At 45.8% G+C, this 26,669-nt stretch overlaps 1 protein-coding gene and 1 long non-coding RNA gene across 4 annotated transcripts; one reads left to right on the top strand and one right to left on the bottom strand.

The window, feature by feature from the left end:
• Window positions 1-1,273: 1,273 nt before the first annotated feature.
• On the bottom strand, window positions 1,274-2,237 carry LOC149488277 (uncharacterized). The gene is made up of 2 exons (XR_016315638.1): window positions 1,896-2,237; window positions 1,274-1,463 (listed from the first exon to the last, which is right to left on the bottom strand). It is a non-coding gene; the product is annotated as an uncharacterized LOC149488277 (long non-coding RNA).
• A 48-nt stretch (window positions 2,238-2,285) lies between these two features.
• On the top strand, window positions 2,286-26,669 carry LOC149488276 (F-box only protein 9). 3 transcript variants are annotated; one of them, XR_016315636.1, is made up of 11 exons: window positions 2,286-2,445; window positions 2,522-2,662; window positions 3,098-3,229; window positions 3,729-3,879; window positions 4,326-4,474; window positions 5,487-5,650; window positions 6,178-6,372; window positions 6,832-6,967; window positions 7,274-7,390; window positions 8,980-9,220; window positions 26,490-26,669. XR_016315636.1 is itself a non-coding variant. In XM_089695447.1 (11 exons), exons 1-10 carry the CDS (start codon window positions 2,443-2,445, stop codon window positions 9,166-9,168), a joined length of 1,377 nt encoding a protein of 458 aa, XP_089551573.1. In that variant the 5' UTR covers window positions 2,286-2,442; the 3' UTR covers window positions 9,169-9,190; window positions 26,490-26,669. The 3 variants fall into 3 exon arrangements, 1 of the variants encoding a protein (XP_089551573.1); XR_016315637.1 differs by having other exon boundaries at window positions 8,980-9,250; XM_089695447.1 differs by having other exon boundaries at window positions 8,980-9,190.

The following is a 26,669-nucleotide window of genomic DNA, read 5'->3' as shown; positions in this document are numbered from 1 at the left end:
TTTTTCTTGCTATGTTCTATTTTTATTTTCAGTTGAAAAGCAAATTCAAAAAGCGAAGATAGAGAACCTGTTTTACGCCAAAAATGCGTCTCTAAGCCTATACATATAATATGAATGTTACGAATATTGTATAGTAATTAAAATATTCTTGAACTCTCCAGTAGTTGGGGGCTGGGGCAACAGTTCGGTCTTTATTCTGGCTTTGATTGTTATTATAATCGTAATATCGTCTAAACTAATTAATAAACCTGTGTCTATCAGATCATTATAACATCAATAGTTGACAGCACAGTAGCACTTCTACTTGTCTTTAGGTTTTACTCGTAGACAGACGGTTTTACTGTTCTGTGCTCAGAGGAATAAACCTATAGAGTACTTGTATCGAGCGTATACAATTTACATATATTTGTTTCTCTCTATCTAAAGAAAACGTCGTAAGAAAGAATGAGATAGCTATAGACTACAAGCTACGTTTCAACATAGTCATGGCACCATTTTTACTATAGGTACGTATTTAGATAGATAGAAGGTGATAGTGATGGGATGTGCTTCAATCGATAAAATCGTGAATGCATTTTGCATTTACGGTTTCGTGAAATAATAAATAATAAAAAAAAAACAAAATTAATCATAAATTTCAGTTGAATACATTATTTGTTTAATCCTACGAATATAATAAATGCGAAATTATGCGAGAATGGATAACTTTCTCTTTCACTGCTGAACCGATTACAATGAAATTTTGTACATACACACATAGGATAGGTTTTATACCGGAAATCCCACGTGAACGGGAACTGTGCGGGATTTTCTTTAAAAACGCGGGCGGAAAGCTAGTATATTTTAAAATAAATTTTAAAACTTGAAATATAACTACATAATTTAAAAGAAAGATCAATAAAGTTAAAGGAGTGAGGAGAAAGGCACAGTCAGCATGAATTTTAACAAGTTCATAAAAGGACAGTCTTAAAGAAAACATTTTCCTTACATCCTACTAATAAAGCGAAAGTTTGTGAGGATGGATGTTTGTTACTCTTTCACGCGAATACTACTAAACCGATTACAATGAAATTTGGAAAAATTACTTTTGATCCCGTAAATCCCACAGGAATGGGAACTATGCGGGTTTTTCTTTGAAAACGCATGTATATTAAGTATGTATTTCAATAGTAGTTTCTCATCTATGAGAACTGTCATTTAATCAACCGTTTAATTTTCACATAGTTACACATTAATAGTAAATGTGTAAAAAAAATTCCAAATAAAAATTCACTCACACACAAATGTATTTATTATCTAAAGGAACAAAAAAAACGTAAGCGTAAGATTGCACAATTCTTCTAGAGTATCCATCTTGATAACACGCAGGCTCGAAATGCAGTGAACACAATCTAGCAAATTTCGACGGCGTCCAATCTACACGTCTCATGTTTTATACCCATTTCTTATTTAGCTCTGGAAATCTAAAACAAAATGAATTTATTAATAATCTAAAAGAGAAAAAACAAACTAAACAGATAAGTCAAATAAAACAACCACGTGGTATTTTTTATTTTCCTGCTGTAGAAAATTTACATCAATTATTTGCTACAACAACTACATATAAATCTGATATAAGAAACAAAATAAATAAATCAACGTTAATATGAAATAGATTTTTTGTCATAAATCGATAATATACGCTAGATGTGTTACAACACTACGGTGGTAAACAAAATGCCAAACTTGATAATATTGTGACATTTTTTAAAAATTATTTAATTCTTTTGTATTCCACAACCCCATAAAGTGGGTAAATGTTACAGTTACAACATAAACTTATAAAAAAGCGCTTGATAAAACCTTCAAATAGGGTTAGAACATAAATATTTATCAATTTGCTGAAAATCACTTACCGATGGAAAGATATTTTTTCATTGTTTTCATCCAAAACTCCCATTCGACTAGTAATAGCCGGTAGCTAAACATACAATAGTCATTTTAGCACACTGACAAATAAAAAGAAACACTATACACTTTATATTTACTAAATATTTCGTTAAAAACACTTGACGCACTGAGCCCACCAGCTGGTTGGAAAACAAACTGACTGCCGGCGCGCTACGTTTGAAGACAGTGCAGATACTCTATCGCTATCTCAATCTGACTTATGCTGTTATTGACTAAGAGTAAGTAGATTAGAAAATATGTATTTTGTTCTGTCTCAATATAAGAACTCTATAGGTTTATTCCTCTGAGGTTCTGTGGTTGGCAAATGTCAATTTTTGCGATCAATCTCAAAAGTCAAATCTGCATTAAACTCAAAACTGTCAAACGTCATAAAAATATTGCTATCAATAAAAGTTTTAACAAAATTTTAATTACTTTTCCAAATAAAAAAGATAAACAGTTAATGATCATCAATTTCGTTTTAAAAAATACGATTTGCACAGAACAAGTAAAATGGTATGACAATAAAACCATAGGTTACGTATGTTTATAAACAAGCACCAATGTTATATTTTGTTGCCTTATGTTACAGGCTTCTGCATCAGGCTCAGGAGCAGCCGGTTCAAGTGACTGTGAGGGAGAGGAGCAGGATGACTCTGCTTCTTCTTTTTCCAATGACTTGGCGGAAGTCAACAATAGCTTGAGACAAATCAGCATTGATAATAAAACTGAGGTATGTATGTTCACAAGGCTATAGAATATTAATGAGTTGATTTTGGCATATGGCGGTTGTGTAATAATAATCTAATTTGTGTGTTGTACATAAGGATAAAAATGATTCTATGTGTTATTTATTGTATGTACAATCAATTTTTTTTAAACCGTTCAGCGCTTGTGCACTTATAAACCTCCAGACATTTAAATCTATTTCTACAATTTCATGAAATATAGAATGTCATTTGATCTTTTAAAGGGTCAAGAAAGACAAATAATATTAAGTAATATTATAATATTTGTATTTATAAAAAGTATTTGTATTTTTAATTCTTTTATAGGTTTGTACTTACTTAAAATGCAATATGCTATGTTATTTGGTAATGAGGTAATCACTGGTGTTAATTCTGTTAAGATCACTATTTGCGTAATATAATTCCTAAAATGCTTTTAGAATAAACCTTATGAAGATGAGCTGTCTGCATTCAGACAACAGTGGCAGCGTGAGTTGGAAGGTACTCCATCTCAACAGAGAGAGGCAAAACAAGTACAAGTTGAGGATGTTCCACAAACTGACGAAGAGAAGGTCATTATTATTTATTTATTTTTATTTAATTATTTATTGAACACACAAAAGAAATAGAGATGCATAAAAAACAAATAAGAGAAAATATGTACAAACGGTGGCCTTATCGCTAGGTAGCAATCTTTTCCAGGCTGCCATAAGTAATGCATAATTATCTCTGGTTCTTTGATATTTTATATAAAAAAAAAAACATTGTCATCAGAGAAAGGCTCAAATGAGTGTGCAGCATAAGCCAGAGTGTTGACCTAAATAAAAAAATGTTTGAATTTAAATTTATTACACACATTAGTTGTTTGTGATTTACAGTTTTGAAAAATAACTGATCAATTGACCTAATTTTGTCTATGAATATCCATTAGACTTGTTTGTTAACAAATAGTTTTTTTTCATCTGATTTTTTTTACATTATTTATATAGCTTCCATACTTTAAATTTTAAAATTGACTCAGTAAAAATATTTTATTTATTCCATAATCACAAATAATATATTTCCTTCCAGGCGAAAGACCTGTTCCTGCGTGGTGTGGAGATGGAGCGCGGTGGCAAGCTATATGAAGCTATACAGCACTATAAGCGAGCTATACAAATTCTGCCTGATGTGGAAAGCAGGCTTTATGATGGGAGTGACATGAGGATGGACACTCCTGTAGGTGTGTAAAATTTTTTTTTTTTTATGCAATAGGGGGCAACAGAGCAGACGCGTCACCTGGTGGTAAGTGCTCCACGTCGCCCATATGTACGCACAGTGTCAGAGACATTGTGAGTATGTTGCCGACCTTTCAAGTAGGAATATGCTCTTTAATAAAATAATTATTAAAATATGTCTTTTTAAATATATTTGTTCTTATTTTTAAGTTTTTCGGCTCTTATACTGTTACACTTGATTTGATTGATTGAGATTGATTGAGTTGTGATTTCTTTGTATTTTATTAGAGTAAAGATTTATTATGAGCATTCTATCCTAATTATTTAATTTAGATTATGGAAGCTGAATAAAAAGATGTCTTTGGAAAGTTGTTTTTATTAGCAGAATATTGATGTACGGCAATCATGTAATTTATTTATTTATTTAATAACATAATTATCTTAATCGTAGAGGAATCTGAAACTGAGGAAATATGCAACAATAATGAAGAAGACAGTGATGATGACTATGACGCAGTGGAGGGAGAGGATCTCCATGCTCGACTGCAGCGAATTGTGGCAAGGAAAGGGTATCTGTGTCAGCCGCAATTTCCTACTAAGGTATGGATTTTTGTTAATGCGATGCAAAGATTTTCTGGTAATATATTGTAAGTACTCTATTTTGTTATTTTGATTTTACTTTTTTGCGTAAAGGAGAATGACCACGGGTGGTATCGGTAAAATGTTAGTTGTGCCACGTATTCGTGATATTGTTAATTCCTATTTGCATTTATAATGATCATATGTATCACTATTAAGTCTTAATTATACCGGATAAATTGAAATAATAATAAAAGTTTGTGTTTTGAAACATGTATGACCACGTATGGAATCGGTAAAATACTAGTTGTGTCACGTGTTCGTGATATTGTTAATTCCTATTTGTATTTATTATGATCATATTTATCACTATTAAGTCGAAATTATGCCGAATAAATAGAAATAAAAGTAAAAGTTTTTGTTTTGACACATATATCTATCTCTCTTGCAAGCATCCTGCGTTATATGTCATAGTTTCTATTTGAAATGAATGTTGAATGAATGTGTTCGACGCATTGTTCGACGTTATTTATTTTGAAAAAATGTTTATTACGATTTACTTTTCACATTTGTCTTGTAAATTAAAATATTACCTATGTAATAAATGTAAAACTTATCGTTTATCGTTAGTTTAAACTCGATAAAGTATTTTTTTGAAGTGTTGAATAAAACTATTGTTTTATTTTTATTGTCGCGAACTGCGGCTTATTTACATAAAAACTTTACTAACATCAAGCTTTAAATTGAGCTATATTTCATCTTGACACAATAAGTTTGATTGCGATACCAAGTGCCATAGTCACTTGGGCAATCTCCTTTATAATTTTTGTTGGTCATTAATGATGTAAATAAGAGGTGCAAAAAAATACTGCTTAATTTTTTCACTAAGAATTGCCAAAATTTATATACCTTGCGCAAAAGAGATACATATGTATACCAATGGATGTAACATTTTAAGATTGATTTGGTCAGTTTGAAGATGTTAAAACTTCTGTGATATACAAAGAAATTTAATGTGTGGTGGTGTACACAGGGTGGTCACATCTCCTGGCTACCATATGAGGTAGTGCAGCTAATCCTGCGGTGGGTGGTAAGCGCAGATCTAGACGCAGGCTCACTGGAGCGCGTGTCGGGCGTGTGCCGCGGGCTGTACGTGTGTGCGCGCGAGCCGGACGTGTGGCGGGCTGTGTGCGTGCGGTGAGTGATACAGGGTGTTCTAAATTAAAAAAAAAAAAAAAAATTGCAAAAAATGTGTTTTTTTTGCAACAAGTGCTGAAGATTTATGTTTGTTCGTTTGTCAGAAGTAAAATAAAGTGTATCATATAAATTTATTTATTCTATTTTTGACACCAATTTTTGTGAAGATAAGTGTCTTTTGAAATGCAACTCACGGTCTTCTTGAGCTGGTTTAAAAGGTAATATTATGTAGTAAATGTGTGAAGTTGTTTCAAGTTTGGATTGAACCTCATCACATCAAATTACAAAATAAAGCATGAAGCTTTATTTTTTACTAGCTGTGCTCGGCGGTTTCACTCGCATTACTCCGCTCCTGTTGGTCTTAGCGTGGTGATATATAGCCTACCTCGATAAATGGGCTATCTAACACGGAAAGAATTTTTCAAATCGGGCCAGGAGTTCCTGAGATTAACAAGTTCAAACAAACAAACTCTTCAGCTATATAATATTAGTAAAGATTACACATAAAAAAAGCAAAAAAATTCCAGCACCTGGGGAATAGAATGCGGCACCCCGCGTACCCACGGGTTCCCAAACTGGAGACAAATGTTCATAGACCGGCCCCGGCTCAACCTGAACGGGTGCTACATCAGCAAGACGACGTATCTTCGACATGGGGAGAACAGCTTCCAGGATCAGTTCTATCGGCCCTGGTACCTGGTGGACTATTATCGGTACCTCAGGTCAGTTTTGGATGAATAACTTATGCTTTTGGGTTTATGTAATAACACTAAACAGACGGAAGTTTTGGTAGAATATACTTTGAAGAAAAATGAAAATATAAAATCAGCAAAAAAAAAAAATAGTAGTACAGTTAGTAGTATATATGTGCAATCTATTTGTTTTAAATATAAATATTTAAAAAAATACTGAAAAAATGACCTGTCATTGGTTAAAATATGGCAATATATCTTTAAAATGAATTTGACATGGACATGAAATATTTCCTGGCAAGCTTTTATTTCCCACAAATTGTATATATGCCTTAGTAGTTGTCTCCGCTTGAAATAAGGTAATAACTGTTTAAAAAAACACTATTAACAAAAAATGCTATTTAAAAATATGCCAAAAAATTGTATTACATGATGCTCCATTCACAGCATCATTGAAATTAAACAAAAAGCTCATATTTAATATTTCAGGTTTTTCCCAGAAGGCCTAGTGCTATCCTGGACTACGGCAGACGAACCGGCCCAGTGTGTAGGACACCTAAAGTACAGAACCCCAAAGCATTCGCTGGGCATCGTCGCGGGGCATTATAGGCTTGTGGGGGATAAGGTAGCGAAATAAATTAATTTATAGGTCATGGAGCTGTTATTTCAATAGTCTTAATAGGGATAAAGGTAGGGCCATATATTATTCCAAGCTGTTATCAAATTTCCGTAATTCCTCTATGTTTTTTTCTTACTTTCTAAAAATAACCATAACCTGAATTTATTCATAATTAAATAAAACTCCAACATTTTCCAGCGAACTCATGTTTTTTTTAACTACCCCCAAATATTTAAGATTTTTTCCATATCTTTATTCCTACATTCAGAACCTAGTTCTTTTATTTTTAGTAAATTCAAAGCAATGTTCCAGGTGGTGGTAGTTATAAAGAAGACAAACAGCGGTAAGAAAGCGTCTCAACCAAATTACTCGAGATTCAAGTCGCGACGGAAGGAGGCACCTGACGTGCACGAACAGATATTTCATATGGTAACATTTTATGTTTTAACTGTTGTTATTTTGACGGTTGCTGTTGGGATGGTATTTTGTATGTTTGCCATTTTATTCTTAATCAATTTGTGTATTAGACCGGGAGATACTGACACAAAATTTCGAGTCATTTGTAACAGGATGGCGGTTCTACAGGGGTCTTAGTACGCAATGACAAAAAGAAAAACGATGGTGTGAACGCTGGTACCGGCGGCTTAGTCGCGTGGGCGTTAGTCGAACTCGTCGGAAAAATAGCGAAGTCAAACGATTTGTAACACAAAAATTTTAGAATTTACCGATAGCCCATAAAAAAGAAGTAGGCGGTAGTGTCATGCCATACTTTTCCGGTGTGACTTACAGCCCGCCATACCGACGCGAATGTGTTGATTTAAAAAAAACAATTCAACCATTTGTACCAGGCTAACTTTTGGACAGGTAACCATCGTCGTGCAGCCATTTACGAAAATCGCCATGCCATACTTTTCGGACGATTCCAAATGGTCGCCATACCGCCGAAAATCTGCAAATTTTTTTTTTCGCCGAACCATTTGTAACACCCTAAATTTTTTTTCAACAACTCCTGAATGATTATAAATAGAAGTGTGATAATGCCATACCTGTGGGAGGTGGCGAATGTGTATAAGATTTTTTTTTATTGTATGATTTTATTCGTATTTTGAACGATTTGTAACAGTATGGCATTAATCTTTCCTATAAGTTTGAGGTTCAACAAATATAAATACAAAATTTCAAAGATCTAGGTGGTAGAAATCTTCACTTCTATAAATTAATAATAAATTTATTTATGAAGTATGGCAGCACTTTTTCCCCCTACTAGAAGTATGGCAAATATAATAATGGTCACATTTTATCAAATACTCTCCAAAAATCCAAATGCAATACTGGTACAAAAAGTTTGGCGAAAAAAAAAAAATTTTTGCAGATTTTCGGCGGTATGGCGACCATTTGGAATCGTCCGAAAAGTATGGTATGGTGATTTTCGTAAATGGCTACACGACGATGGTTACCTGTGCAAAAGTTAGCCTGGTACAAATGGTTGAATTGTTTTTTTTTAAATCAACACATTTGCGTCGGTATGGCGGGCTGTAAGTCACACCGGAAAAGTATGGCATGACACTACCGCCTACTTCTTTTTTATGGGCTATCGGTAAATTCTAAAATTTTTGTGTTACAAATCGTTTGACTTTCGCTATTTTTACGACGAGTTCGACTAACGCCCACGCGACTAAGCCGCCGGTACCAGCGTTCACACCATCGTTTTTCTTTTTGTCATTGCGTACTAAGACCCCTGTAGAACCGCCATCCTGTTACAAATGACTCGAAATTTTGTGTCAGTATCTCCCGGTCTATATGTATAAAAATGAAACAAAAAAATAACAAATTAAAAATGTTTATTGTTTCCAAAACTATATAACAACAATACATCTAACATTATTTTAAACATTATTATTGTAAAAAAAACATGTGCACCCTGTGCCTTGGCCACTTATAACACGAACAGGCAAAAAAAAAACGTTTACTTTTTAAGCGTTCTCGTTCGAAATTTAAAATAGTTCCATCATGTGTAGGAGTTCGAGTTGCGCAGCGCGCGGTCGCGCCGCAACGCGGTGCTGTCGTGGCTGCACTACGCGGTGCGAGCGCGGGCGCAGTGGAGCACGCTGGAGCTGGCGGCCGGCAAGTTCCCGCCGCTGTGCTTCAGCCGCGTGCGCAACTACACCGCCGAGAGCGACGCGCCGCTGTGCTCGCGCGCCTGCTGACTGTGCTGTACTACGTTCTGCAGTGAGTGTGGCCGCTGCGCTACGTTCTGCAGTGAGTGTGGCCGCTGCGCTACGTTCTACAGTGAGTGTGGCGGCTGCGCAACGTTCTACAGTGAGTGTGGCCGCTGCGATACGTTCTGCAGTGAGTGTGGCCGCTGCTCTTCGTTCTAAAGTGAGTTTGGCCGCTGCACTACGTTCTACAGTGAGTGTGGCCGCTGTGCTACGCTCTACAGTGAGTGTGGCCGCCGCGCTACGTTCTACAGTCAGTGTGGCTGCTTTACTTCGTTTTACAGTGAGTATGGCGGCTGCACTACGTTCTTCAGTGAGTGTGGCCGCTGCGCTACATTCTACAGTGAGTGTGACCGCTGCTCTACGTTCTACAGTGAGTGTGGCCGCTGCTCTACGTTCTACAGTGAGTGTGGCTGCTTAACTTCGTTCTACAGTGAGTTTGGCCGCTGCTCTACGTTCTACAGTAAGTGTGGCTGTTTTACTTGGTTCTACAGTGAGTGTGGCCGCTGCGCTACATTCTACAGTGAGCGTGGCCGCTGCTCTACGTTCTACAGTGAGTGTGGCTGCTTTACTTCGTTCTACAGTGAGTTTGGCCGCTGCACTACGTTCTACAGTAAGTGTGGCTGTTTTACTTGGTTCTTAAGTGAGTGTGGCCGCTGCGCTACATTCTACAGTGAGTGTGACCGCTGATCTACGTTCTACAGTAAGTGTGGCCGCTGCTCTACGTTCTACAGTGAGTGTGGCTGCCTAACTTCGTTCTACAGTGAGTTTGGCCACTGCTCTACGTTCTACAGTAAGTGTGGCTGTTTAACTTGGTTCTACAGTGAGTGTGGCCGCTGCGCTACATTCTAAAGTAAGCGTGGCCGCTGCTCTACGTTCTACAGTGAGTGTGGCTGCTTTACTTCGTTCTACAGTGAGTTTGGCCGCTGCACTACGTTCTACAGTAAGTGTGGCTGTTTTACTTGGTTCTACAGTGAGTGTGGCCGCTGCGCTACATTCTACAGTGAGTGTGGCCGCTGCTCTACGTTCTACAGTGAGTGTGGTCGCTGCGCTACGTTTTACAGTGAGTGTGGCCCCTGTAGTTTGTTCTACAGTGAGTGTGGCAGCTGGACTACGTTCTACAGTGTGTGTGGCCGCTGTAGAATGTTCTACAGTGAGTGTGGCCGCTGCGCTACGTTTTACAGTGAGTGTGGCTGCTTTACTTCGTTGTACAGTGAATTTGGCCGCTGCACTACGTTCTACAGTGAGTGTGGCCGCTGCTCTACGTTCTAAAGTAAGTGTGGCCGCTGCTCTACGTTCTACAGTGAGTGTGGCCGCTGCTCTACGTTCTACAGTGAGTGTGGCCGCTGCTCTACGTTCTACAGTAAGTGTGGCCACTCCTCTACGTTCTACAGTGAGTGGGGCCGTTGCGCTACGTTCTACAGTGAGTGTGGCCGCCGCGCTACGTTCTATAGTCAGTGTGGCTGCTTAACTTCGTTTTACAGTGAGTATGGCGGCTGCACTACGTTCTTCAGTGAGTGTGGCTGCTGCTCTACGTTCTACAGTAAGTGTGGCTGTTTTACTTGGTTCTACAGTGAGTGTGGCCGCTGCGCTACATTCTACAGTGAGCGTGGCCGCTGCTCTACGTTCTACAGTGAGTGTGGCTGCTTTACTTCGTTCTACAGTGAGTTTGGCCGCTGCACTACGTTCTACAGTAAGCGTGGCTGTTTTACTTGGTTCTACAGTGAGTGTGGCCGCTGCGCTACATTCTACAGTGAGCGTGGCCGCTGCTCTACGTTCTACAGTGAGTGTGGCTGCTTAACTTCGTTTTACAGTGAGTTTGGCCGCTGCATTACGTTCTACAGTAAGTGTGGCTGTTTTACTTGGTTCTACAGTGAGTGTGGCCGCTGCGCTACGTTCTACAGTGAGTGTGGCCGCTGCGCTACGTTCTACAGTGAGTGTGGCCGCTGCGCTACGTTCTACAGTGAGTGTGGCCGCTGTGATACGTTCTGTTGTGAGTGTGGCCGCTGCTCTTCGTTCTACAGTGAGTTTGGCTGCTGCTCTACGTTATACAGTAAGTGTGGCTGTTTTACTTGGTTCTACAGTGAGTGGCCGCTGCTCTACGTTCTACAGTGAGTGTGGCTGCTTAACTTCGTTCTACAGTGAGTTTGGCCGCTGCTCTACGTTCTACAGTAAGTGTGGCTGTTTTACTTGGTTCTACATTGAGTGTGGCCGCTGCGCTACATTCTACAGTGAGCGTGGCCGCTGCTCTACGTTCTACAGTGAGTGTGGCTGCTTTACTTCGTTCTACAGTGAGTTTGGCCGCTGCACTACGTTTTACAGTAAGTGTGGCTGTTTTACTTGGTTCTACAGTGAGTGTGGCCGCTGCGCTACATTCTACAGTGAGCGTGGCCGCTGCTCTACGTTCTACAGTGAGTGTGGCTGCTTTACTTCGTTCTACAGTGAGTTTGGCCGCTGCACTACGTTCTACAGTAAGTGTGGCTGTTTTACTTGGTTGTACAGTGAGTGTGGCCGCTGCGCTACATTCTACAGTGAGCGTGGCCGCTGCTCTACGTTCTACAGTGAGTGTGGTCGCTGCGCTACGTTTTACAATTAGTTTGTTCTACAGTGAGTGTGGCAGCTGGACTACGTTCAACAGTGAGTGTGGCCGCTGTAGAATGTTCTACAGTGAGTGTGGCCGCTGCTCTACGTTCTACAGTGAGTGTGGCCGCTGCTCTACGTTCTACGTAAGTGTGGCCACTAATCTACGTTCTACAGTGAGTGTGGCCGTTGCACTACGTAATACAGTGAGTGTGGCCGCCGCGCTACGTTCTACAGTCAGTGTGGCTGCTTTACTTCGTTCTACAGTGAGTGTGGCTTCTGCACTGCGTTCTACAGTGAGTGTGGCCGCTGCTCTACGTTCTGCAGTGAGTGTGGCCGCTGCTCTACGTTCTACAGTAAGTGTGGCCACTCCTCTACGTTCTACAGTGAGTGTGGCCGTTGCGCTACGTTCTACAGTGAGTGTGGCCGCCGCGCTACGTTCTTTTGTCAGTGTGGCTGCTTTTCTTCGTTTTACAGTGAGTATGGCGGCTGCACTACGTTCTTCAGTGAGTGTGGCCGCTGCGCTACATTCTACAGTGAGTGTGACCGCTGCTCTACGTTCTACAGTGAGTGTGGCCGCTGCTATACGTTTTACAGTGAGTGTGGCTGCTTAACTTCGTTCTACAGTGAGTTTGGCTGCTGCTCTACGTTCTACAGTAAGTGTGGCTGTTTTACTTGGTTCTACAGTGAGTTTGGCCGCTGCACTACGTTCTACAGTAAGTGTGGCTGTTTTACTTGGTTCTACAGTGAGTGTGGCCGCTGCGCTACATTCTACAGTGAGCGTGGCCGCTGCTTTACGTTCTACAGTGAGTGTGGCTGCTTTACTTCGTTTTACAGTGAGTTTGGCCGCTGCATTACGTTCTACAGTAAGTGCGGCTTTTTTACTTGGTTCTACAGTGAGTGTGGCTGCTGCGCTACATTCTACAGTGAGTGTGGCCGCTGCTCTACGTTCTACAGTGAGTGTGACCGCTGTTGTTTGTTCTTCAGTGAGTGTGGCCGCTGCTCTACGTTCTAGAGTGAGTGTGGCCGCTGCTCTACGTTCGAAAGTGAGTATGGCTGCTTGACTACGTTCTACAGTGAGTGTGGCTGCTTAACTTCGTTCTACAGTGAGTTTGGCTGCTGCTCTATGTTCTACAGTAAGTGTGGCTGTTTTACTTGGTTCTACATTGAGTGTGGCCGCTGCTCTACGTTCTTCAGTGAGTGTGGCTGCTGCACTACGTTCTACAGTGAGTGTGGCCGCTGCGCTACGTTCTTCAGTGAGTGTGGCCGCTGTTGTTTGTTCTTCAGTGAGTGTGGCCGCTGCTCTACGTTCTAGAGTGAGTGTGGCCGCTGCTCTACGTTCTACAGTGAGTTTGTTCGCTGCACTACGTTCTACAGTAAGTGTGGCCGCTTCTCTACGTTCTACAGTGAGTGTGGCTGCTGCACTACGTTCTACAGTGAGTGTGGCTGCTGCGCTACGTTCTCCAGTGAGTGTGGCCGCTGCTTTACGTTCTAAAGTGAGTATGGCTGCTAGACTTCGTTCTACAGTGAGTTTGGTCCCTGCACTACGTTCAACAGTAAGTGTGGCCGCTTCTATACGTTCTACAGTAAGTGTGGCCGCTGCGCTACGTTCCACAGTGAGTGTGGCCGCTGCCCTTCGTTCCACAGTGAGTGTGGCCGCTGCGCTACGTTCTGCAGTGAGTGTGGCGGCTGCACTACGTTCTACAGTGAGTGTGGCCGCTTCTCTACGTTCTACAGTAAGTGTGGCCGCTTCTCTACGTTCTACAGTGAGTGTGGCGGCTGCACTACGTTCTACAGTGAGTTTGGCCGCTGCACTACGTTCTACAGTAAGTGTGGCCGCTTCTCTACGTTCTACAGTGAGTGTGGCCGCTGCACTTCGTTCTACAGTGAGTATGGCCGCTGCTCTACGTTCTACAGTGAGTTTGGCCGCTGCACTACGTTCTACAGTAAGTGTGGCCGCTTCTCTACGTTCTACAGTAAGTGTGGCCGCTTCTATACGTTCTACAGTGAGTGTGGCCGCTGCGCTACGTTCTAGAGTGAGTGTGGCCGCTTCTATACGTTCTACAGTGAGTGTGGCCGCTGCGCTACGTTCTAGAGTGAGTGTGGCCGCTTCTATACGTTCTACAGTGAGTGTGGCCGCTGCGCTACATTCTACAGTGAGCGTGGCCGCTGCTCTACGTTCTACAGTGAGTGTGGCTGCTTTACTTCGTTCTACAGTGAGTTTGGCCGCTGCACTACGTTCTACAGTAAGTGTGGCTGTTTTACTTGGTTCTACAGTGAGTGTGGCCGCTGCGCTACATTCTACAGTGAGCGTGGCCGCTGCTCTACGTTCTAGAGTGAGTGTGGCCGCTGCTCTACGTTCTACAGTGAGTGTGGCTGCTGCACTACGTTCTACAGTGAGTGTGGCCGCTGCGCTACGTTCTACAGTGAGTGTGGCCGCTGCTCTACGTTCTACAGTGAGTGTGGCTGCTGCGCTACGTTCTCCAGTGAGTGTGGCCGCTGCTTTACGTTCTAAAGTGAGTATGGCTGCTAGACTTCGTTCTACAGTGAGTTTGGTCCCTGCACTACGTTCAACAGTAAGTGTGGCCGCTTCTATACGTTCTACAGTGAGTGTGGCCGCTGCGCTACGTTCCACAGTGAGTGTGGCCGCTGCCCTTCGTTCCACAGTGAGTGTGGCCGCTGCGCTACGTTCTGCAGTGAGTGTGGCGGATGCACTACGTTCTACAGTGAGCGTGGCCGCTGCGCTACATTCTACAGTGAGCGTGGCCGCTGCGCTACGTTCTACAGTAAGTGTGGCCGCTTCTCTACGTTCTACAGTGAGTGTGGCCGCTGCACTTCGTTCTACAGTGAGTATGGCCGCTGCTCTATGTTCTACAGTGAGTTTGGCCGCTGCACTACGTTCTACAGTAAGTGTGGCCGCTTCTCTACGTTCTACAGTAAGTGTGGCCGCTTCTATACGTTCTACAGTGAGTGTGGCCGCTGCGCTACGTTCTAGAGTGAGTGTGGCCGCTTCTATACGTTCTACAGTGAGTGTGGCCGCTGCGCTACATTCTACAGTGAGCGTGGCCACTGCTCTACGTTCTACAGTGAGTGTGGCTGCTTTACTTCGTTCTACAGTGAGTGTGGCCGCTGCGCTACATTCTACAGTAAGCGTGGCCGCTGCTTTACGTTCTACAGTGAGTGTGGCTGCTTTACTTCGTTTTACAGTGAGTTTGGCCGCTGCATTACGTTCTACAGTAAGTGCGGCTGTAATACTTGGTTCTACAGTGAGTGTGGCCGCTGCGCTACATTCTACAGTGAGTGTGGCCGCTGCTCTACGTTCTACAGTGAGTGTGACCGCTGCTCTACGTTCTACAGTGAGTGTGGCCGCTGCTCTACGTTCTACAGTGAGTGTGGCTGCTTAACTTCGTTCTACAGTGAGTTTGGCTGCTGCTCTATGTTCTACAGTAAGTGTGGCTGTTTTACTTGGTTCTACATTGAGTGTGGCCGCTTCTATACGTTCTACAGTGAGTGTGGCCGCTGTTGTTTGTTCTTCAGTGAGTGTGGCCGCTGCTCTACGTTCTAGAGTGAGTGTGGCCGCTGCTCTACGTTCTACAGTGAGTTTGTTCGCTGCACTACGTTCTACAGTAAGTGTGGCCGCTTCTCTACGTTCTACAGTGAGTGTGGCTGCTGCACTACGTTCTACAGTGAGTGTGGCCGCTGCGCTACGTTCTACAGTGAGTGTGGCCGCTGCTCTACGTTCTACAGTGAGTGTGGCTGCTGCGCTACGTTCTCCAGTGAGTGTGGCCGCTGCTCTACGTTCTACAGTAAGTGTGGCCGCTTCTATACGTTCTACAGTGAGTGTGGCCGCTGCGCTACGTTCTAGAGTGAGTGTGGCCGCTTCTATACGTTCTACAGTGAGTGTGGCCGCTGCGCTACGTTCTAGAGTGAGTGTGGCTGCTTTTCTTCGTTTTACAGTGAGTATGGCGGCTGCACTACGTGCTACAGTGAGTGTGGCTGCTGCGCTACGTTCTGCAGTGAGTGTGGCCGCCTCCTACGTTCTACAGTGAGTGTGGCCGCTGCTCTACGTTCTACAGTAAGTGTGGCTGTTTTACTTGGTTCTACAGTGAGTGTGGCCGCTGCTCTACGTTCTACAGTGAGTGTGGCCGCTGCTCTACGTTCTACAGTGAGTGTGGCCGCCGCGCTACGTTCTATAGTCAGTGTGGCTGCTTAACTTCGTTTTACAGTGAGTATGGCGGTTTCACTACGTTTTTCAGTGAGTGTGGCTGCTGCTCTACGTTCTACAGTAAGTGTGGCTGTTTTACTTGGTTCTACAGTGAGTGTGGCCGCTGCGCTACATTCTACAGTGAGCGTGGCCGCTGCTCTACGTTCTACAGTGAGTGTGGCTGCTTTACTTCGTTCTACAGTGAGTTTGGCCGCTGCACTACGTTCTACAGTAAGCGTGGCTGTTTTACTTGGTTCTACAGTGAGTGTGGCCGCTGCGCTACATTCTACAGTGAGCGTGGCCGCTGCTCTACGTTCTACAGTGAGTGTGGCTGCTGCGCTACATTCTACAGTGAGCGTGGCCGCTGCTCTACGTTCTAGAGTGAGTGTGGCCGCTGCTCTACGTTCTACAGTGAGTGTGGCTGCTGCACTACGTTCTACAGTGAGTGTGGCCGCTGCGCTACGTTCTACAGTGAGTGTGGCCGCTGCTCTACGTTCTACAGTGAGTGTGGCTGCTGCGCTACGTTCTCCAGTGAGTGTGGCCGCTGCTTTACGTTCTAAAGTGAGTATGGCTGCTAGACTTCGTTCTACAGTGAGTTTGGTCCCTGCACTACGTTCAACAGTAAGTGTGGCCGCTTCTATACGTTCTACAGTGAGTGTGGCCGCTGCGCTACGTTCCACAGTGAGTGTGGCCGCTGCCCTTCGTTCCACAGTGAGTGTGGCCGCTGCGCTACGTTCTGCAGTGAGTGTGGCGGCTGCACTACGTTCTACAGTGAGCGTGGCCGCTGCGCTACATTCTACAGTGAGCGTGGCCGCTGCGCTACGTTCTACAGTAAGTGTGGCCGCTTCTCTACGTTCTACAGTGAGTGTGGCCGCTGCACTTCGTTCTACAGTGAGTATGGCCGCTGCTCTACGTTCTACAGTGAGTTTGGCCGCTGCACTACGTTCTACAGTAAGTGTGGCCGCTTCTCTACGTTCTACAGTAAGCGTGGCCGCTGCTCTACGTTCTACAGTGAGTGTGGCTGCTTTACTTCGTTCTACAGTGAGTTTGGCCGCTGCACTACGTTCTACAGTAAGCGTGGCTGTTTTACTTGGTTCTACAGTGAGTGTGGCCGCTGCGCTACATTCTACAGTGAGCGTGGCCGCTGCTCTACGTTCTACAGTGAGTGTGGCTGCTGCGCTACATTCTACAGTGAGCGTGGCCGCTGCTCTACGTTCTAGAGTGAGTGTGGCCGCTGCTCTACGTTCTACAGTGAGTGTGGCTGCTGCACTACGTTCTACAGTGAGTGTGGCCGCTGCGCTACATTCTACAGTGAGCGTGGCCGCTGCTCTACGTTCTACAGTGAGTGTGGCTGCTTTACTTCGTTCTACAGTGAGTTTGGCCGCTGCACTACGTTCTACAGTAAGCGTGGCTGTTTTACTTGGTTCTACAGTGAGTGTGGCCGCTGCGCTACATTCTACAGTGAGCGTGGCCGCTGCTCTACGTTCTACAGTGAGTGTGGCTGCTTTACTTCGTTTTACAGTGAGTTTGGCCGCTGCATTACGTTCTACAGTAAGTGTGGCTGTTTTACTTGGTTCTACAGTGAGTGTGGCCGCTGCGCTACGTTCTACAGTGAGTGTGGCCGCTGCGCTACGTTCTACAGTGAGTGTGGCCGCTGCGCTACGTTCTACAGTGAGTGTGGCCGCTGCGCTACGTTCTACAGTGAGTGTGGCCGCTGTGATACGTTCTGTTGTGAGTGTGGCCGCTGCTCTTCGTTCTACAGTGAGTTTGGCTGCTGCTCTACGTTATACAGTAAGTGTGGCTGTTTTACTTGGTTCTACAGTGAGTGGCCGCTGCTCTACGTTCTACAGTGAGTGTGGCTGCTTAACTTCGTTCTACAGTGAGTTTGGCCGCTGCTCTACGTTCTACAGTAAGTGTGGCTGTTTTACTTGGTTCTACAGTGAGTTTGGCCGCTGCACTACGTTCTACAGTAAGTGTGGCTGTTTTACTTGGTTGTACAGTGAGTGTGGCCGCTGCGCTACATTCTACAGTGAGCGTGGCCGCTGCTCTACGTTCTACAGTGAGTGTGGTCGCTGCGCTACGTTTTACAATGAGTGTGGCCCCTGTAGTTTGTTCTACAGTGAGTGTGGCAGCTGGACTACGTTCTACAGTGAGTGTGGCCGCTTAACTTCGTTCTACAGTGAGCGTGGCCGCTGCTCTACGTTCTACAGTGAGTGTGGCTGCTTTACTTCGTTCTACAGTGAGTTTGGCCGCTGCACTACGTTCTACAGTAAGTGTGGCTGTTTTACTTGGTTGTACAGTGAGTGTGGCCGCTGCGCTACATTCTACAGTGAGCGTGGCCGCTGCTCTACGTTCTACAGTGAGTGTGGTCGCTGCGCTACGTTTTACAATGAGTGTGGCCCCTGTAGTTTGTTCTACAGTGAGTGTGGCAGCTGGACTACGTTCTACAGTGAGTGTGGCCGCTGAAGAATGTTCTACAGTGAGTGTGGCTGCTTAACTTCGTTGTACAGTGACTTTGGCCGCTGCACTACGTTCTACAGTGAGTTTGGCTGTTGCTCTTTGTTCTACAGTAAGTGTGGCTGTTTTACTTGGTTGTACAGTGAGTGTGGCCGCTGCGCTACGTTTTACAGTGAGTGTGGCCCCTGTAGTTTGTTCTACAGTGAGTGTGGCAGCTGGACTACGTTCAACAGTGAGTGTGGCCGCTGTAGAATGTTCTACAGTGAGTGTGGCCCCTGTAGTTTGTTCTACAGTGAGTGTGGCAGCTGGACTACGTTCAACAGTGAGTGTTGCCGCTGTAGAATGTTCTACAGTGAGTGTGGCCGCTGCGCTACGTTTTACAGTGAGTGTGGCTGCTTTACTTCGTTGTACAGTGAGTATGGCTGCTGCTTTACGTTCTACAGTGAGTGTGGCTTCTGCACTTCATTCTACAGTGAGTGTGGCCGTTGCGCTACGTTCTACAGTGAGTGTGGCCGCCGCGCTACGTTCTTTTGTCAGTGTGGCTGCTTTTCTTCGTTTTACAGTGAGTATGGCGGCTGCACTACGTTCTTCAGTGAGTGTGGCCGCTGCGCTACATTCTACAGTGAGTGTGACCGCTGCTCTACGTTCTACAGTGAGTTTGGCCGCTGCACTACGTTCTACAGTAAGTGTGGCTGTTTTACTTGGTTGTACAGTGAGTGTGGCCGCTGCGCTACATTCTACAGTGAGCGTGGCCGCTGCTCTACGTTCTACAGTGAGTGTGGTCGCTGCGCTACGTTTTACAATGAGTGTGGCCCCTGTAGTTTGTTCTACAGTGAGTGTGGCAGCTGGACTACGTTCTACAGTGAGTGTGGCCGCTGAAGAATGTTCTACAGTGAGTGTGGCTGCTTAACTTCGTTGTACAGTGACTTTGGCCGCTGCACTACGTTCTACAGTGAGTTTGGCTGTTGCTCTTTGTTCTACAGTAAGTGTGGCTGTTTTACTTGGTTGTACAGTGAGTGTGGCCGCTGCGCTACGTTTTACAGTGAGTGTGGCCCCTGTAGTTTGTTCTACAGTGAGTGTGGCAGCTGGACTACGTTCAACAGTGAGTGTGGCCGCTGTAGAATGTTCTACAGTGAGTGTGGCCCCTGTAGTTTGTTCTACAGTGAGTGTGGCAGCTGGACTACGTTCAACAGTGAGTGTGGCCGCTGTAGAATGTTCTACAGTGAGTGTGGCCGCTGCGCTACGTTTTACAGTGAGTGTGGCTGCTTTACTTCGTTGTACAGTGAGTATGGCTGCTGCTTTACGTTCTACAGTGAGTGTGGCTTCTGCACTTCATTCTACAGTGAGTGTGGCCGTTGCGCTACGTTCTACAGTGAGTGTGGCCGCCGCGCTACGTTCTTTTGTCAGTGTGGCTGCTTTTCTTCGTTTTACAGTGAGTATGGCGGCTGCACTACGTTCTTCAGTGAGTGTGGCCGCTGCGCTACATTCTACAGTGAGTGTGACCGCTGCTCTACGTTCTACAGTGAGTGTGGCCGCTGCTATACGTTTTACAGTGAGTGTGGCTGCTTAACTTCGTTCTACAGTGAGTTTGGCTGCTGCTCTACGTTCTACAGTAAGTGTGGCTGTTTTACTTGGTTCTACAGTGAGTGTGGCCGCTGCGCTACATTCCACAGTGAGCGTGGCCGCTGCTCTACGTTCTACAGTGAGTGTGGCTGCTTTACTTCGTTCTACAGTGAGTTTGGCCGCTGCACTACGTTCTACAGTAAGTGTGGCTGTTTTACTTGGTTCTACAGTGAGTGTGGCCGCTGCGCTACATTCTACAGTGAGCGTGGCCGCTGCTTTACGTTCTACAGTGAGTGTGGCTGCTTTACTTCGTTTTACAGTGAGTGTGGCCGCTGCTCTACGTTCTACAGTGAGTGTGGCTGCTTTACTTCGTTCTACAGTGAGTTTGGCCGCTGCACTACGTTCTACAGTAAGTGTGGCTGTTTTACTTGGTTCTACAGTGAGTGTGGCCGCTGCGCTACATTCTACAGTGAGCGTGGCCGCTGCTTTACGTTCTACAGTGAGTGTGGCTGCTTTACTTCGTTTTACAGTGAGTGTGGCTGCTGCTCTACGTTCTACAGTGAGTGTGGCTGCTTAACTTCGTTCTACAGTGAGTTTGGCTGCTGCTCTATGTTCTACAGTAAGTGTGGCTGTTTTACTTGGTTCTACATTGAGTGTGGCCGCTGCTCTACGTTCTACAGTAAGTGTGGCCGCTTCTATACGTTCTACAGTGAGTGTGGCCGCTGCGCTACGTTCTTCAGTGAGTGTGGCCGCTGTTGTTTGTTCTTCAGTGAGTGTGGCCGCTGCTCTTCGTTCTAGAGTGAGTGTGGCCGCTGCTCTACGTTCGAAAGTGAGTATGGCTGCTTGACTTCGTTCTACAGTGAGTTTGGCCGCTGCACTACGTTCTACAGTGAGTGTGGCCGCTGCTCTACGTTCTACAGTGAGTTTGTTCGCTGCACTACGTTCTACAGTAAGTGTGGCCGCTTCTCTACGTTCTACAGTGAGTGTGGCTGCTGCACTACGTTCTACAGTGAGTGTGGCCGCTGCGCTACGTTCTACAGTGAGTGTGGCCGCTGCTCTACGTTCTACAGTGAGTGTGGCTGCTGCGCTACGTTCTCCAGTGAGTGTGGCCGCTGCTTTACGTTCTAAAGTGAGTATGGCTGCTAGACTTCGTTCTACAGTGAGTTTGGTCCCTGCACTACGTTCAACAGTAAGTGTGGCCGCTTCTATACGTTCTACAGTGAGTGTGGCCGCTGCTCTACGTTCTACAGTAAGTGTGGCTGTTTTACTTGGTTCTACAGTGAGTGTGTCCGCTTCTATACGTTCTACAGTGAGTGTGGCCGCTGTTGTTTGTTCTACAGTGAGTTTGGTCCCTGCACTACGTTCTACAGTAAGTGTGGCCGCTTCTATACGTTCTACAGTGAGTGTGGCCGCTGCCCTACTTTCTAGAGTGAGTGTGGCCGCTGCCCTACGTTCTACAGTGAGTATGGCCGCTGCTCTACGTTCTAAAGTGAGTTTGGCCGCTGCACTACGTTCTACAGTAAGTGTGGCCGCTTCTCTACGTTCTTCAGTAAGTGTGGCCGCTTCTATACGTTCTACAGTGAGTGTGGCCGCTGCGCTACGTTCTAGAGTGAGTGTGGCTGCTTTTCTTCGTTTTACAGTGAGTATGGTGCTACAGTGAGTGTGGCTGCTGCGCTACGTTCTGCAGTGAGTGTGGCCGCCTCCTACGTTCTACAGTGAGTGTGGCCGCTGCTCTATGTTCTACAGTAAGTGTGGCTGTTTTACTTGGTTCTACAGTGAGTGTGGCCGCTGCGCTAGTAGTCTGCAGTGAGTGTGGCCGCCTCCTACGTTCTACAGTGAGTGTGGCCGCTGCTCTACGTTCTACAGTAAGTGTGGCTGTTTTACTTGGTTCTACAGTGAGTGTGTCCGCTTCTATACGTTCTACAGTGAGTGTGGCCGCTGTTGTTTGTTCTACAGTGAGTGTGGCTGCTGCTCTACGTTCTAGAGTGAGTGTGGCCGCTGCTCTACGTTCTACAGTGAGTGTGGCTGCTTTTTTTCGTTTTACAGTGAGTATGGCGGCTGCACTACGTGCTACAGTGAGTGTGGCCGCTGCGCTACGTGCTACAGTGAGTGTGGCCGCTGCGCTACGTTCTGCAGTGAGTGTGGTCGCTGCCCTTCGTTCTACAATGAGTGTGGCCGCTGCTCTCGGTTTTACAGTGAGTGTGGCTGCTGCGCTACGTTCTTAAGTGAGTGTGGCTGCTGCGCTACGTTTTAAAGTGAGTGTGGCCGCTGCGCTACGTTCTACAGTGAGTGTGGCCGCTGCTCTACGTTCTACAGTAAGTGTGACCACTGCTCTACGTTCTACAGTGAGTGTGGCTTCTGCACTACGTTCTACAGTAATTGTGGCCGCTGCTCTACGTTCTACAGTGAGTGTGGCCGCTGCTCTACGTTCTACAGTGAGTGTGGCTGCTTTTCTTCGTTTTACAGTGAGTATGGCGGCTGCACTACGTGCTACAGTGAGTTTGGCTGCTGCGCTACGTTCTGCAGTGAGTGTGGCCGCCTCCTACGTTCTACAGTGAGTGTGGCCGCTGCTCTACGTTCTACAGTAAGTGTGGCTGTTTTACTTGGTTCTACAGTGAGTGTGGCCGCTGCGCTACATTCTACAGTGAGCGTGGCCGCTGCTCTACGTTCTACAGTGAGTGTGGTCGCTGCGCTACGTTTTACAATGAGTGTGGCCCCTGTAGTTTGTTCTACAGTGAGTGTGGCCGCTGCTCTACGTTTTACAGTGAGTGAAGCGGCTGCAATACGTTCTAAAGTTAGTGTGGCCGCTGTGCTACGTTCTACAGTGAGTGTGGCCGCTGTTCTACGTTCTACAGTAAGTGTGACCGCTGCTCTACGTTCTACAGTGAGTGTGGCTTCTGCACTACGTTCTACAGTGAGTGTGGCCGCTGCTCTACGTTCTACAGTGAGTGTTGCCGCTGCTCTACGTTCTACAGTGAGTGTGGCTGCTTTTCTTCGTTTTACAGTGAGTATGGCGGCTGCACTACGTGCTACAGTGAGTGTGGCCGCTGCGCTACGTTCTGCAGTGAGTGTGGTCGCCTCCTACGTTCTACAGTGAGTGTGGCCGCTGCTCTACGTTCTTAAGTGAGTGTGGCTGCTGTGCTACGTTCTGCAGTGAGTGTGGCCGCTGCTCTACGTTCTACAGTAAGTGTGGCCGCTGCGCTACGTTCTTCAGTGAGTGTGGCCGCTGCTCTACGTTCTACAGTAAGTGTGACCGCTGCTCTACGTTCTACAGTGAGTGTGGCTTCTGCACTACGTTCTACAGTCAGTGTGGCCGCTGCTCTACGTTCTAAAGTGAGTATGGCTGCTTGACTTCGTTCTACAGTGAGTTTGGCCGCTGCACTACGTTCTACAGTGAGTGTGGCCGCTGCTCTACGTTCTACAGTGAGTTTGGCCGCTGCACTACGTTCTACAGTAAGTGTGGCCGCTTCTCTACGTTCTACAGTGAGTGTGGCTGCTGCACTACGTTCTACAGTGAATGTGGCCGCTGCGCTACGTTCTACAGTGAGTGTGGCCGCTGCTCTACGTTCTACAGTGAGTGTGGCTGCTGCGCTTCGTTCTCCAGTTAGTGTGGCCGCTGCTTTACGTTCTAAAGTGAGTATGGCTGCTATAGTTCGTTCTACAGTGAGTTTGGTCCCTGCATTACGTTCTACAGTAAGTGTGGCCGCTTCTATACGTTCTACAGTAAATGTGACCGCTGCTCTACGTTCTACAGTGAGTGTGGCTTCTGCACTACGTTCTACAGTGAGTGTGGCCGCTTCTCTACGTTCTACAGTGAGTGTTGCCGCTGCTCTACGTTCTACAGTAAGTGTGGCCGCTGCGCTACGTCCTTCAGTGAGTGTGGCCGCTGCTCTACGTTCTTCAGTAAGTGTGACCGCTGCTCTACGTTCTACAGTGAGTGTGGCTTCTGCACTACGTTCTACAGTCAGTGTGGCCGCTGCTCTACGTTCTAAAGTGAGTATGGCTGCTTGACTTCGTTCTACAGTGAGTTCGGCCGCTGCACTACGTTCTACAGTGAGTGTGGCCGCTGCTCTACGTTCTACAGTGAGTTTGGCCGCTGCACTACGTTCTACAGTAAGTGTGGCCGCTTCTCTACGTTCTACAGTGAGTGTGGCTGCTGCACTACGTTCTACAGTGAATGTGGCCGCTGCGCTACGTTCTACAGTGAGTGTGGCCGCTGCTCTACGTTCTACAGTGAGTGTGGCTGCTGCGCTTCGTTCTCCAGTGAGTGTGGCCGCTGCTTTACGTTCTAAAGTGAGTATGGCTGCTATAGTTCGTTCTACAGTGAGTTTGGTCCCTGCATTACGTTCTACAGTAAGTGTGGCCGCTTCTATACGTTCTACAGTAAGTGTGACCGCTGCTCTACGTTCTACAGTGAGTGTGGCTTCTGCACTACGTTCCACAGTGAGTGTGGCCGCTTCTCTACGTTCTACAGTGAGTGTTGCCGCTGCTCTACGTTCTACAGTGAGTGTGGCTGCTTTTCTTCGTTTTACAGTGAGTATGGCGGCTGCACTACGTGCTACAGTGAGTGTGGCCGCTGCGCTACGTTCTGCAGTGAGTGTGGCCGCCTCCTACGTTCTACAGTGAGTGTGGCCGCTGCTCTACGTTCTTAAGTGAGTGTGGCTGCTGTGCTACGTTCTGCAGTGAGTGTGGCCGCTGCTCTACGTTCTACAGTAAGTGTGGCCGCTGCGCTACGTCCTTCAGTGAGTGTGGCCGCTGCTCTACGTTCTTCAGTAAGTGTGACCGCTGCTCTACGTTCTACAGTGAGTGTGGCTTCTGCACTACGTTCTACAGTCAGTGTGGCCGCTGCTCTACGTTCTAAAGTGAGTATGGCTGCTTGACTTCGTTCTACAGTGAGTTCGGCCGCTGCACTACGTTCTACAGTGAGTGTGGCCGCTGCTCTACGTTCTACAGTGAGTTTGGCCGCTGCACTACGTTCTACAGTAAGTGTGGCCGCTTCTCTACGTTCTACAGTGAGTGTGGCTGCTGCACTACGTTCTACAGTGAGTGTGGCCGCTGCGCTACGTTCTACAGTGAGTGTGGCCGCTGCTCTACGTTCTACAGTGAGTATGGCTGCTGCGCTACGTTCTCCAGTGAGTGTGGCCGCTGCTTTACGTTCTAAAGTGAGTATGGCTGCTATAGTTCGTTCTACAGTGAGTTTGGTCCCTGCATTACGTTCTACAGTAAGTGTGGCCGCTTCTATACGTTCTATAGTGAGTGTGGCCGCTGCGCTACGTTCTAGAGTGAGTGTGGCTGCTGCCCTACGTTCCACAGTGAGTGTGGCCGCTGCGCTACGTTCTGCAGTGAGTGTGGCGGCTGCACTACGTTCTACAGTGAGTTTGGCCGCTGCACTACGTTCTACAGTAAGTGTGGCCGCTTCTCTACGTTCTACAGTGAGTGTGGCTGCTGCACTACGTTCTACAGTGAATGTGGCCGCTGCGCTACGTTCTACAGTGAGTGTGGCCGCTGCTCTACGTTCTACAGTGAGTGTGGCTGCTGCGCTTCGTTCTCCAGTGAGTGTGGCCGCTGCTTTACGTTCTAAAGTGAGTATGGCTGCTATAGTTCGTTCTACAGTGAGTTTGGTCCCTGCATTACGTTCTACAGTAAGTGTGGCCGCTTCTATACGTTCTATAGTGAGTGTGGCCGCTGCGCTACGTTCTAGAGTGAGTGTGGCTGCTGCCCTACGTTCCACAGTGAGTGTGGCCGCTGCGCTACGTTCTGCAGTGAGTGTGGCCGCTGCTCTACGTTCTAAAGTGAGTATGGCTACTTGACTTCGTTCTACAGTGAGTTTGGCCGCTGCACTACGTTCTACAGTAAGTGTGTCCGCTTCTATACGTTCTACAGTGAGTGTGGCCGCTGTTGTTTGTTCTACAGTGAGTGTGGCCGCTGCTCTACGTTCTAGAGTGAGTGTGGCCGCTGCTCTATGTTCTGCAGTGAGTGTGGCTGCTTTTTTTCGTTTTACAGTGAGTATGGCGGCTGCACTACGTGCTACAGTGAGTGTGGCCGCTGCGCTACGTGCTACAGTGAGTGTGGCCGCTGCGCTACGTTCTGCAGTGAGTGTGGTCGCTGCCCTTCGTTCTACAGTGAATGTGGCAGCTGCTCTACGTTCTTAAGTGAGTGTGGCTGCTGCGCTACGTTCTGCAGTGAGTGTTGCCGCTGCTCTACGTTCTACAATGAGTGTGGCCGCTGCTCTCGGTTTTACAGTGAGTGTGGCTGCTGCGCTACGTTCTAAAGTGAGTGTGGCTGCTGCGCTACGTTCTGCAGTGAGTGTGGCCCCTGCAGTTTGTTCTACAGTGAGTGTGGTTACCCTACTTCTTAAATCTAATGGTTTATTCGCTCTTGCAGTATCAATTACACCAATGTTAATTAAAAGATAATATTTAATCGATTTCCATAAGTTATTTCCTAATTTTTATGGAAATTTCTATTATTTTAACAAGTAAATAATTTGATTTTCTTTCTATTACAGATTACGCTTTTCTACCTGCAGCACCCGTGCGAATTCCTTTATGGTTGTTATTTATAATTTAAGTATATTTGCAATATTGTTTTGTAAAAGAAATGCTATTTTTGTGATGTGTAAATAATATTATATAGATATGCCAGTGCAAAATAAATTTGGAAATAAAAAATAATGTTGCACAAAATA

The sequence above is a fragment of the Colias philodice genome, chromosome 5, assembly GCF_061535455.1.
Source record: "Colias philodice isolate Cphi_HAF_F1 chromosome 5, ilColPhil1 Martin Lab GWU primary, whole genome shotgun sequence".
Lineage (NCBI taxonomy): Eukaryota > Metazoa > Arthropoda > Insecta > Lepidoptera > Pieridae > Colias > Colias philodice.
This window is presented reverse-complemented; position numbering and strand designations above follow the sequence as displayed.

Coding starts and splice junctions, on each gene's coding strand:
- LOC149488276 (XM_089695447.1), top strand. Junction 3,230..3,728: donor CACAAACTGACGAAGAGAAG/GTCATTATTATT, acceptor ATTTCCTTCCAG/GCGAAAGACCTGTTCCTGCG. Junction 4,475..5,486: donor AGCCGCAATTTCCTACTAAG/GTATGGATTTTT, acceptor TGGTGTACACAG/GGTGGTCACATCTCCTGGCT.